Below are 14,452 nucleotides of genomic sequence, written 5' to 3'. Positions count from 1 at the left end.
GACGCTTATTACTTATCTAACAGTACTAATTAAAAATTTGCTAAAATAATAAGCGAATTAAGAGCAAATTGATATATTTTAATGTTCATGATGTTTTTTCCATATCTACATACTGTAAATTTCCTTAAAAAGTTGCTATTGCTCTCAGTATGAATACAAGTCTCTACTAACTACTGGGAGGTTTTTAACCATTCAGTTTAGTTCATTGTATTAGATATATTAAGTATCATGCTTTATCCTACTTTAATAATCAGGATTTTTTTTGTAAGATTTTCACTATTAATGATAATATCCAAATTGGTAGCCTTTTGATTGTTAGATTTAAAACTATCAATTGCTAGATCAAATAACAGTTTTCAAAGGGTTAATGGAAGTATTGACAGTGTAAGGGTTAGCAGACAGCTGTTCGAGTGATTAAGTTATTAGAAAATGAATTATGGTAAGCTTTTATTGAAATAAAATCTTGCTGAAAATTTTAATGAGAACAACCTGTTGTTCCTGTTCTTGAAACTGGCAACTTCAGTATCATTGTCTATTAAAGTCATATAATGGAAGACTACAGTCAACACAGATATCTTTAATTCATTACTGCCCATATATTGTTTCTTTATTTCCTTATTTCCTTTCTTCACTGGTAGGTTGGCCAGGGCACCAGCCAACCGTTAAGATACTACCACTAGAGAGTTATTGGATCGTTGGACTGGCCAGAGATTAATGCATTGGATCCCTCTCTCTGGTTACGGCTCATTTATTCGTTACCTACACATACAACGAACAGTCTGGCCTATTCTTTACAGATTATCATCTTTCCTCATACACGTGACAACACTGAAATTACCAACCCCTTCTTCGCTCAAGGGGCTAATTACTGCACTGTAATTTTTCAGTGGCTACTTTCCTCTAGGTAAGGGTAGAAGAGACGTTTTAGCTATGGTAAGCAGCTTTTCTAGGAGGACACTCCAAAATCAAACCATTGTTCTCTAGTATTGTGTAATGACATAGCCTCCATACCATGGTCTTCCACTGTCTTGGGTTAGAGTTCTCTAGCTTGAGGGTACACTCCGGTACGCTGTTCTGTCTTGTCTCTCTTCCTCTTGTGTTGTTAAAGTTTCTATAGTTTATTTAGGAGATATTTATTTTTCTGTTGTTACTCTTCTTGAAAAATTTATTTTTCCCTGTTACTTTTCCTCACTCGGCTATTTTCCCCGTTGGAGCTCCTGGGCTTATAGTATCCTGCTTTTCCAACTATGGTTGTAGCTTAATAGGTAATAATAATAATAATAATAATAATAATAATAATAATAATAATAATAATAATAATAATAATAATAATAATCTGTGTTGTTTAGTTCATTATTAGCTTAGCTAATAATAATAATAATAATAATAATAATAATAATAATAATAATAATACTCTGTCATTTAGTTCATTATTAGCTTAGCTAATAATAATAATAATAATAATAATAATAATAATAATAATAATAATAATCTGTCCGTCCTTCAGTTCATTATTACTTGTGAGACGAAATCAGTAAATGAGCTCTAGTTTTCGGTCATGTCAGATGATTCATGTTTCTTCATTGATTCCTCTAAGTAAGTTGTTAAAAAAGCGCCGAGGTTGAAATTTCAGTTTCCCAATAAGATTTATGACGCCTTTGTCTTGTCCAATGTCCTTTGAGCTACTGACTATATTCAATTAGTTTTAGTGGGGCTCATTTGCACCGACTCGCAGGGGTGCCCTTTTAACTCGGAAAAGTTTCCTAATAGCTGATTGGTTAGAATTATCTTGTCCAACCAATCAGCTAACAGGAAACTTTTCCGAGCTAAAAGGGCACCCCCACGAGTTTGTGCAAAAGCGCCTCCTTAAAAAAATAAATATTATTATAGAACAAGTCGATCAGGGTTAATCTAACTATTTGAACAATCTGCCAAGAGAAGCATCACCAGTAAGAATCCATCTGTAAAGCAATGGATGCATGAATTGTATGCGAATATCCCTCCACTACAGCATCATTAAAGAGCAGACACTCTACGGTCTCCGTGCAGCTGGAAATGAGATCAAACCTGGAAGAAGCGCGGAGGTTGGAACCCGCGGCAACACTGAGGCCTTCGCTGCCACTGAAATCCGCTCTATTAAAATGACAAACACTGTGAGACCTACATCAGACCTTGAGTAATGCACATCTGCATGTATTCAAAAGCTTGGTTTCATATATTGTGGAACGGATATTATCAAGCATAAGTACACGAAAGCTGTGAATAACTTAGGATTTACGAAGCTCAACCACTACACGAAGAGCCAGGCAGCAATCTATTCCAAAGCTATGTTAACAAATAACTTAGGTTCGTTCCATGAAGTGACTACTTTAGAGAAGTCTGAAGAAAGAGAATTGAGATGCAAGAAACTGTTACCACTTAGGCCTCGTTAGCTACTGTATAATCTTACAAATTAGAAATTAGTTATACGTAGAAGCCACTACAAGGAATAGGGAGTCAGTAAAGTCAATAAATTTGTTAAGGATTAATGATAATGATTATGTTATTTGCTTTCAGTATCATGAGACCTTGCTCAAAACTAAGAAGAAAACATTCAAGCCTCAAAATCTTCTTTCACCCAGACTCTATAAGAAACCCAACCACCTAGAAGTAAACAAACAAACACGTGAACTATCCACTGGTTAGATTATTTCATACTAATCTTTGCCAGTAAGAATTCTGAAGGTTTATTAATCTTTTATTCTTGTTCAACATTAGTAGCATCAGGACCCACTTAGAGGGTCCTGAGTAGCATAAACAAATTCAAAGAGCGATAAAGTTAGTCAGACAGAAGCATTATTATTATTATTTCTTTACTAGCTAAGCTACAACACTAGTTGGGAAAGCAGGATGCTATAAACCTAAAAAGGTAATGAATAATTGAAATAAAATGGGTCTTTTTTATATAAATTATAAAATAAGACTTATGTCAACCTGTTCAACATAAAAACATTTGCAACAAGTTTGAAATTTCTACTTATAAAAGAGGATTTTATAAAAGAAAAAAAGTGATTTTGCCCATATCTTATTGGAACTTACAAGATCGTTCCCTTTGTTAGTTTTCCAACGTCATGATCTAGTAATAGTAAACGTTGTTTATTGGTCTTAGCAATCAGAGGTTGGAGTAATTACAGGTGAATTTCCAATAATTCTTAAATTTGTAGTGAATTCTCACCCAGCTAAAACTAGTTAGTACTTCCTAAGGATAGAATTCAGGTCAAACTAGGTTTATTGCAACATTCTGGGTCGCTAATCAAGAATATGGATGCAAAATTACAATTTACTTGCAATAGACAGGATGTTGAAAATTCATGGTATAGATGATACGTGAATGAGAGCGATTGAAAGTTTGGTAATTAGTGATGCTTTAACCTATAAGTACATAAATCATATATTTCTCCAACTGGTTATCTAAGGTATTTCTGACCATATTTATTGGCAGGCTCTTAAATTGGTGATTATTTCGATGATAGTTTTTAGTATCAACAATAACAGTTAGGTAGTAAATGGAGAGTTTTATACATATAGTCAATTACGAAATAAATAAAACTTCAATAAATTACAGAAATAGCTAGAACGCCCCTTTGGGGAGATGTACTCTAGTAACACTATCTTGGTGAAACTGACAGGCTGTCAAGTTCCAACGCAAGAGCCCGTGTCACACGAAATGTGGGCCAATCCTACAGAGCATTTATGAAACTGAAGACAAGGAGACAAGATAAATGGCTGTTGTAAAACAACTTTCGGGAAATCCAGTTTAAATACTTGGAAACTTTTACTTGTTTTAAAATGCCAGCTAGTGATACCTCATACAAGAAAAATAAAAACTCCAACAAACGATCCCGAACAACGCCTGCGCGGTAACCCACCATCAACCTCCCGAAAGTAAACAAAGGACTTGGAATATTAGACAATGCTAATGGAGTCTGCATCTTAGAATGAGTGGGTGGGTCGTTTCTTAGCAATATTATTTATATTTTAAGTAATAGATCTCAAAGAGTTGTTGTTGATGGGCACCATAGTGAGTATAGGAATGTGATATCCAGTGTTCCACAGGGTAGTGTTCTTGACCCATTACTTCTCATACTATATACACATGACACGTGGTTTGGCCTAGAAAACAAGCTTGTTGCATATGCAGATAATGCTACTCTCTTTGCATCAATTCCATCCCCTGAATGAAGATCTGGGGTTGGTAAATCCCTTAGTAGAAATCTAGCTAAAATTAGTACATGGTGCAAATTATGGGGTATGAAGTTGAATCCTAACAAAACTTGAAGTAGGATTGTAAGTAGGTCAAGGACGGTGGCTCCTCAACATCCGGATCTCAGTATTGATAATGTTTCTTTAATTTTGTATAACTAAAGGTGCGTCCACACGGTCGAACAGTGTTCGTCGAACACAATTGTTACCAGTTAAAATTGTGAAAGAAGCGTTAATGACGTCAATAACGAGCACTAAGTGGTGTGACGGACTGTGCCTGTGTTCGTAGAGTCCGAGCTTCAGACACTCTCCGGAGGCGGAGCGGCAGTCCTCTATGGACGGAGTTCTACTTGTTTACCAGATTAACTTCAACTTTTAGAATATTAGGTATCACTTTCCCTGTAAACATGGCTAGTTGTAATCCAGTTACGGGGGAAAGCTGACTTTGAGATAGAAGAGAGGCTCAGTTGCTAATCAACAGTACTGGCAGAGCCCATGCTTATAAAACATCAAAGCAAATGTTAACAAAGACAGAAATAAACGTGTAGCAGCAATAAATAAAGTAACGTCAGAACTTCCGGGAGGTGGAATGTCTGTAACTGGTTTACAAGTCGAAAAGAATATGGAATCCAGAATGGGTCATTACAAGGAAGAGCTACGCAACTAGGAGAAATAAAAAAAAAAAAAGTCGGAGGTTGGTACAGAAGACATTTGCACAACTAAATTATGACGTTTCGATATCAGAGTATAGCATAACTGAATCTGTTTCCATTATGGACACCGAAGTCTCATTTGCTCAAAGATGTGTTTGAGCGTGAGGAAAAGACGTGATTCTCTCTCTCTCTCTCTCTCTCTCTCTCTCTCTCTCTCTCTCTCTCTCTCTCTCTCTCTCTCTCTCTCTCTCTCCCTCTCTCTCTCTCTACGAGAACAGTGAAAACAAATTTTGATTATCTCTGAAACAATTTTGATTTAGATAACACATAATCCGAAGTATGAAGTCTCAAACATTAGTTATTTCTTGGAATAATATAGGCTATACATTGCACGTTATTAACAATAACATCCTCGGTTCACTGATAGGTCATTTTAAGTAAGACATATGTGCTTCTGTAATGCCTCTAGACGTGCTTCTGGAAAAAGCTTCCTCTATCACTTGTGTCCTGCTTAGTTATAAAAGGTTTTAAGTTCTCCGATAAAATGTATAAAGCGCTTGGGCCCATCAGTATATATTTTTTAAAGTCTGATTCATAATCAATTTGAGTTTCTCTTTTCACTCCGTCTTTGCAACTAGTCCTTCCATGTACCATTCCATTGTTCTCAAAAGATCAGGAATAATCATGCGGTATAATTTAATTTGGTGAATTGTGCTTTTATTTTATGGTGTACTATGGTTATGATGCACCGTACTTGAAGTTGATAACTACTACTTGATTCTCGAGTACAGATTATAACACTCACATAGATAAGAAAGATTCCAGCAGACATCAGCTTCGGACATTTCTTCCGGTCTTTGTCAGGTAAAAGGAGTAGAAATCCTGGTATTCAGCTTCATCTGGTACCACTGTTTGTTACCATATCAACTTCCCTCATTTCAACGTTAATGACGTCATTCTCTTTCAATTTAGATATGGCAACAGTGTTTGTCCGACAAACACTGTTCGACCGGGTGGACGCACCTTTAAAATTTCAGGTGTGATTCTCGACAGCAAATTTACTTTTGAGAAACACATTAGGTCTGCGTCTTCTTCAATTGCACAAAAAAAACTGGCTTATTGAAGGTATTGCAAGATTTTCGGTGATCAATATATTCTGAAGAAGTGTTTTAATTCTTTCATTCTACCTTGTTTTGAGTATTGTTCTCCTCTCTGGTCTCCAGCTGCTGATTCTCATCTTAATTTGTTGGACAGAAACTTACGGTCTATTAAATTTCTTAATCCTGATATTGATATTAATCTTTGGCACCATCGTTCAATTAGTTTATTATGCAGGTTGCATAAGATTTTTCATAACTCTGACCATCCTTTACATTCAGATCTCCTTGGACAATTCTATCCTGTTCGTAATACTAGGCAGGCAGTTAATTCTAACAGCCAGGCCTTCTCCATCAAGAGGCTCAATACTTCACAGTATTCTAGATGTTTTATTCCAGCTACGACTAAATTGTGAAATTATCTTCCTAATCGGGTAGTTGAATCAGTAGAACTTCAAAAGTTCAAAGTTGCAGCAAATATCTTTATGTTGACCAAGCTGACACGAGTCTTTTTATAGTGTATATATGGCATATCTGTTTTGACGTTATTAATAATTTATATATGACATATTTCTTTTGACGTTGTTACTGTTTTTAGAATGATCTATTGTTAGTTTGCTCTCATCATTTATTTATTTCCTTATTTCCTTTCCCTATTGGAGCCCTTGGGCTTATAGCATCTTGCTTTTCCAACTAGGGTTGTAGCTTGGCTAATAATAATAATAATAATAATAATAATAATAATAATAATAATAATAATAATAAGGTTAATATTATGCCCCAGCTCCCATTAGCCGTACAGAGAAACACGCCAAATCGGCCAGCACTTGCCCATTTCTTAAAGCGAGTTCCCGTTTCGGTAGAAATTAAAGTTTCATACATTTAACAAAAGCTTTTATAATGACAGCAAAGCGTAAGTATATCTTTAAAAGATCCTAGGTTTTATTTCTTAGTAAATTCTCATATAAAGCCAATTAGTTATTCCAGAAAATTTTGCAGTTTTTATAAGGGAATTAAATTATTTGCATAATTTCTTAATCACGTGACATTAACAGTCCTCAGTATACGGTCTACTTCGATAGATCTATTTCTAGAATTTTTATCCAATCACACTTTGTGTCGTTAATAAAAACCTTTTCGCTAATTGTTATTCGATTCCCATCATACCCACATTTGTCACATAACTATCAAGAGATCTGATTATTTGCATATTTTCCACAAAAAAAAAAAAAAAAAAAAAAAAAAAAAAAAAAAATTTTAGGACAATCCAGATCTTTAAGTCACTCTAGATCCAGTGAGCTTTCCAACGGCGCTTCTAATCGATTATGCCATGAATGTCTCCATTCAGCTATGACTTTTTACTACCTTGTAGTCAGCAACCTTTCAGCCAGGCTGAGTTAAGTCACCATTGCATTTTGTCCGCATTCCACTAGCTCAGAGGAAATCATCATGACTTAAGGTTAGCTTTCTATTTATTTTCTACTATTTCCAGGAAATTCCCCGTTATAAATCCCTAAGTAATCCCTGTCTGGCCTTGCATGAAATTTCCTGGTTAGACTCAAAGTCATTCTCTTCCAAAGATCATGCAACTGGGCGCTAGTAGACGGGTTAGTAGATCGTGCATGATGCATCAGAAAACATTATTGGAACCAAACTTACCGGAACGAAAGGTCTGGTGTTTACCTGGGCATAACTGGCACCGAGGGCCAAGGCTAGGAACAGCATCTGAAACAAAACAGAGAAAGGGAGAAGATTAGTAAAAACAAATTTTTAAAAAATATAGATATATAACAATCCATTCAAGCACAAAAATGAAGAAATATTCTTATAGTTCTTGCACAAAAGTAAATAAGTTACAGTATAATATAATCAACAACTCTAGAAATTTACAGTAAATTGCAAGCATATATCAAAAGAACACAAAACTTACATACAGGCTAATCAGGTATACGGTTATAATTTACAAAAACTCCACGTCCACACCCTGGACACTGTTTTGACCGTTAAATAGTTCATGATCTCGCTTCATAACAAAAAATATACTTGAAAATTAACAGTGGTAGTTTATTCCATATGAGTTGAAAATAAAATAATGATAATCACAAGTAATGCTACACAGAACTTATAAGCAACCAATGTATAACTCTCTCTCTCTCTCTCTCTCTCTCTCTCTCTCTCTCTCTCTCTCTCTCTAACTGCAGATGGATCTTATACGATGAATACTTGGGAAAGAATGTTAACGGCTATAAATATTACAAAAATTGAATAACTTCTGTACAAAAGTGTTGTAAGTGAATTCTGCAAGTTTTCCAAGAAACCTCAAGCAAGAGAACTCTAACCCAAAACAGTGGAAGGCCATGGTACAGAGGCTATGGCACCACCCAAGCCTAGAAAACAATGGTTTGATTTTGGAGTGTCCTTCTCCTAGAAGAGCTGCTTACCATAGCTAAAGAATCTCTCCTACCCTTAGCGAGAGGAATGTGGCCACTGAACAATTACAGTGCAGTAGTTAACCCACTGAGAGAAGAATTGTTTGGTAATCTCTGTGTTGTCAGGTGTATGAGGACAGAGGAGAATATGTAAAGAATAGGCCAGACCATTCGGTGTATGTGTAGGCAAACGGAAAATGAACCGTAACCAGAGATAAGGGACCAATGTAGTATATATATATATATATATATATATATATAGATATTATTGTGCACGGAAAATTGCCAGCCAGAAAATTGCCAGCCGGAAAATTGCCAGTAGGGAAAATTGCCATGGAGAATATTGCCAGTCATTCACCTTTCTGTTTTCTAATTATGGAAAAATACAAATAGAAAATTGTGTATTTTTTCTAATTATGAGTTCCATCTCCTCGTTCAAAATGCATTATTTTTTTTTTTTGGACTATACAGTAATCCCCTTTTCTATTTGTAATTATGAAAAAAGGAAATAGTAGTGTTAGTATAAATGAGCATTTCAGAAAATAAAAAGTTTTTAAATGTAAAGCAAAAACTTTATTGAATGATAATTTTTGGTAGTATACTATAATATATATAAAAAAAATAAAAAGAAAGCTTAAAAATCTAAAGCAAAAGCTTTATTAATCAACACTTATGTTTGGTATGAAAAATAGATTTATAAAACACAGGTCATTATAATATAAATGAAAAAAATATTTCTTTAAGAATGAGTGGAAATTATAAGCAATAGATCGAATAAAACTTTATTTTGTCGTCTTCCTCATATAGCTTAACAGTCCTCTTTACTCTATCATTGACATTTTTGTATTATATTATGATAATGAGTCCCATCTCCTCGTGCAAAATGCATTTTTTTTTTCTTTTTTTTTTTTTTTTTTTTTTGGAAATGTTATTGCATTGGGGTTCGTCCACGATTCATAAGTCAAAAGATGAATCTGACAGGGACTGTTATGTTACCCTAGGTACCCATTCAATGTTAGGGGGAAACAATTGAATGTATCATAAATGTATGTATATATATATATATATATATATACATATATATATATATATATATACCATATATCTATATATCTATATACCTATATATCTATGTATCAATATACTTACATATGCATATACTGTATATATATATATATATATATGCATATATATATATATATATATATGCATATATATATATATATATATATGCATATATATATATATATAAATATATGCATATATATATATATAAATATATGCATATATATATATATATATATACACATATATATAGATGTATATATATATTTATATATCTACATATCTACATATATATATATATATATATATATTTATATATCTACATATCTACAGATATATATATATATATATATATATTTATATATCTGCATATCTACATATATATATATATATATATAGAGAGAGAGAGAGAGAGAGAGAGAGAGAGAGAGAGAGAACTGAATGACTATATATAGCACATACGGTTTTCAGCTATGTTGAGAGAAAAGGATGAGTATGGGAGTTCTCTCTCTCTCTCTCTCTCTCTCTCTCTCTCTCTCTCTCTCTCTCTCAACAAAAGAGAGAGAGAGAGAGAGAGAGAGAGAGAGAGAGAGAGAGAGAGAGAATATTCCACAACGTTAATAACATCCATTAATCAGGCATTCTTAACATCGCTTGTTTCTCTGCAAGAAGGAAAATCTGGAAGACGCCTGATTTTGTTAGTCTCATAACTCCTTGTCTAAAGGCTTCTCTTTCTGATGACATAATATAAATATTGTGCTTTTTACGTTATGAACCATCATGAACCTCATTTTTGATGGCTCGGGTACACTAACATATGTTTATATTTATAAATATACACACACACACACACACATATATATATATATATATATACATATATAATATTTTATATATATATATATATATATATATGTATATATATATATATATATATATTTCAATTTATATATATATAACGTGTGCAAATATTTATATAAATATATAAGTATATGAATATATATATATATATATATATATACAATATTTATATTCATATATATATGAATATATATATATATATATATATATACATATATATATATATACATTATTATATATATATATATATATACAGTCGGCGACATAAGTTGTGTCGCGATTTTTTTTCGCGAAACAACTTATGTCGTTTTCCAGCAGGACCCTCTATATCCGGTAAAAAAATCGGCCGGGAGAAATTGACTAATTGGCAACTTAGCTGTACGCATTGGGCGGCTCAGGGAAACAATAGCGACCCAGCCAGTGTTGGCCTTGACTTCATACAGGTCGGTTTTCCTCAGTTTTTGCGACGCACTCCCTCTTCTTTGTCACGTGGTGTGCTTTGTGTTTTTGTGCTTTGTGTTGTTTGTAATCATGCCAGGACCTAAAACTTCACATGATGATATAGTGCGTGTTATTGAGTGTCACAAAATCGGTTTGCCAACACGAGATATCGCCCAACAGACAGGAATTCATCCACGAACCATCCAAAACCTCGTGCGGAAGTTCAAGGAGTCTGGTAGTGCTGACGTGCCACATCACAAAAAGGCGAGTGGAAGACCCCGAAAGCTTTCAGATCGCACGTTGAAAATTGTCAAACGACAGGTTGATGCTGTACCTTCAACCTCAGCAAAGAAAATAAAATTTGAGAATCCTAGGTTATTGGGGGACGTGTCTGTTCGTACCGTTAAGCGTAGGTTGAGTACGGACCTCGGGTACAAGAAAGTGAACCCTTCTAGGAAACCCGACATCAGCATGCGGCAAGTGATCGCCCGGAAACTTTTTGCCGAGAAATACAAACAATGGCCTTTGGAGAAGTGGCAACAAGTGTTGTGGAGTGACGAAGCAAGTTTTTTTTGTCTCGGACACAAGTGGAAACAAAGTGTGGAGGGGGCCCCAGACGGACACGCTCGCAGACAATCAGGTTGCCAAGCGCCGCAAGTTCCCCCAGTATGTTATGGTGTGGGGGTGTTTTGGTTATGGGGGTTTAGGAACACTTAAGTTCCTAGATAAGAACACGAATGTGAACCAATACACCTACTATGAGTTGTTGAACGACCATCTTGAAGAGAGTTTTGAGAAGACGGGAACCTCTATTTTTCAACAGGACGGGGCTACTGCGCACACGGCTAAAAGTGTTGTAACGTGGTTGAAGGATGGTGGGATAGACTTTATTGAAGACTGGTCTGGTAATTCCCCCGATCTTTCCCCCATTGAGAACCTTTGGGCCATCATAAAGGCGAAGATAAGGGAGGAAGACACGAGTTCCCAGGAAAAACTCAAGGCCGCCATTCAGCGCACGTGGGACACCTTCGAGCCATCCATCCTGCAAAATCTTGCAAACTCATTGCCAAAATGGTTGAGGGAGACACTGAAGAGGAAGGGGAAGCACACCAGCTATTGATTAATATTAGGTTAGTACGCCATCAAAATTTATTCTTGTTTTCTTTTTTCATAAGGATGTTATTGTTATTTTTATACCGCTGTTGTGAGTGAGTGGGGGTGTTTTGGGGTGGCCGAAACAACTTTTGACGCCGGACTGTATATATATATATATATATACATATATATATATACATATATATATATATATATATATATACATATATATATACATATATATATATACATATATATATATATATATATACATATATATATATATATATATATCAACAAATCAGTTAATTCAAGTCCAAATGAAGAGGCAAGAGCCTGGCAACGTTGGCTCGCCCACAATTATTGCAAAACGGTTTCAATAAAAAAACCTGAATTGTGAGGTGACGGAAAAAGTTATTCACCACATTTAGATTCACTTAGGTGTCCGTTCTATTTTCTAGTCTACTTCATCATAAAAGACCTTCCCCTTTTGCAGCAAAATCACGAAATGGCAACTTTCCTCACGCAAGGGTCCATTTCTCCACAAAAGCAATGTATTTTGTATTCATTCAACATTATTATCATTTGTATTTTGCTGAGAAGAAGAAAATGCTGTATAGTATCTGGTTTTCTCGCCTTGGTGTTTAAAACAGATAAACAGGATTTTTATTTGATAAACGAGGAAAACCACAGCTATGAGATAACTTCTGTACCAACCGTGTGTCACACAATTGTACATAATTATTTTGTATATATTATGCTTGTATCTGCGCTCTTCCCTCCCACTAAAAAGAACCTGAATGATCATGTCTCCGGTTTTTGCTCTGAACATTGTCTGTCTCTCGAACATGTTATGTCCTGTTGCCTTGAGGTTTTGTATATAAAGAAGAGTGTTCCTTAATAAAACTAAGTTGATTGCATCCTGCCTTTGAGTTCACAACCCTCACTCGGCACCTTCACATTGGTGACCCCTGAGTGACTCGCTCCCACTGCCTTCCACCCCCACCTCCCTCGCCCCTCCATCGTTGGTACTATGACGGAGACGGATTCTACTACAGCAGTTGGCGCTGCGGCCGCCCCATTGAAACTTTCACCGTTCGCCAGCGGAGAGGCGTTTGCTTGGTTTCAGCGCGCAGAAGTCCAGTTTCGTATCAGGGGCGTGACTCGCTCAACCACCAAAGCGGATTATGTTCTCGCGGCGATACTCGAGGACACCTTCCCAGAAATATCCGACTGGCTTTGTGAACAAGGAGGCACCCCAATAGCGTATGACGCCCTCAAAACACACTTTCTGCAGCAGTACTCGCCGTCGCCAGCCGCCCGTTATAGCAAAGCTTTTTCAGCTCTCGCAACAACTGTTGGGGGACCAAAGGGCTTCGCTTGCTCTCAGGGAAATGACCAGTATTGCTCGCCTTCAACCTGTCGCAGACGGCTCTCCTCGTGAGGTGAACCTACTTCGTGCCCCTTGGATACGCCGTTTACCCGAACCTGTACGCGCTGCCATACCCAATGTCGATAGTTTACCCATAAAGGACTTGATGACCAAAGCCGACGCCCTTATGGACAGCCACTTCAAGACCTCCATCAACGCCTCCACCCCTGACGACGAGGATGCCTATTCAACGTCAACCGAAGCTGACATGAATGCCGTAGGACATACACGTCTACCCCGTGACGTGCCGAAGCGGCGACAAAGCCGCCCACCACCCACCAATCGCTCGCGCCCCAACGAACGACTTCTACAGCCACTTACTACCTCCCATCCGCCGCAGTTTTGCTACTACCACTTCAGATTCAGGGCAACCGCGAAGAAATGTGCCAAGGATTGTCAGTGGCCAAAAAACACGTAAGTAGGCCATCGCTTGTGGCAGTGGCCTCCCTTGTTTCTAATCTTCTCTTTTTACAGGATGCAGGAACGGGCGTGCGATTTTTGGTAGACACGGGGTGCTTGTCGTTCTCTTTTGCAAAGGAAACTCTTCATGGCACGACGTAGTCTGTCTACATCTGCCGACGTCCGCTTGGTAGCTGCCAACGGATCTGCGATACCCACCTACGGTTACGAGAACCTCACATTATCGTTCGGAAACGGTAAATTCAATTGGAAGTTTCTCGTTACTGACGTCACAATGCCAAACCCTCGGTGCAGATTTCCTCTCTCATTTCCACCTTCTGGTCGATGTCACCCACCGACGATTGGTCAACGCAGACTCGTACTTGTCGACACCTCTTCAACCCGCCCCCTCTAACCTCGCTCTCCACATCAGCGCACCCATGGATGCCTACGCCCACCTCCTCACGTCGTACCCGGAAGTTTTCCGTCCAGAACTTCGCCAAATGCCCACGGTTCCTGCCAAGCACGGTATTTATCACCATATCAAGACGACGGGACCCCCAGTCTTCGCAAAATTCAGACGTCTAGCACCGGAACGATTGGCAGCCGCCAAACAGACGTTCGCCGAAATGGAGAAAATGGGCCTTTGCCAAAAGGCCTCCAGCCCATGGTCGTCACCCTTACACATCGTTCTGAAGAAAGACGGCTCCCTCCGTCCGTGCAGGGATTACAGGCGCC

At 37.0% G+C, this 14,452-nt stretch overlaps 1 protein-coding gene across 3 annotated transcripts in view; it reads right to left on the bottom strand.

The window, feature by feature from the left end:
• LOC137641548 (uncharacterized) overlaps window positions 1-14,452 on the bottom strand; it is a 96,872-nt gene that overhangs the window by 37,427 nt on the left and 44,993 nt on the right. For 2 of the 3 annotated variants that reach the window (XM_068374211.1, XM_068374213.1), the window contains exon 2: window positions 7,652-7,717. In XM_068374211.1, the coding sequence (XP_068230312.1) occupies window positions 7,652-7,717 (66 nt within the window). The remainder of the gene's footprint in view (window positions 1-7,651; window positions 7,718-14,452) is intronic. The other variant, XM_068374212.1, reaches the window with a different exon arrangement.

Source organism: Palaemon carinicauda, chromosome 5, assembly GCF_036898095.1.
Source record: "Palaemon carinicauda isolate YSFRI2023 chromosome 5, ASM3689809v2, whole genome shotgun sequence".
NCBI lineage: Eukaryota > Metazoa > Arthropoda > Malacostraca > Decapoda > Palaemonidae > Palaemon > Palaemon carinicauda.
Note: the sequence above shows the minus strand (reverse complement) of the source record. Positions and strands in the feature narration are given on the sequence as shown.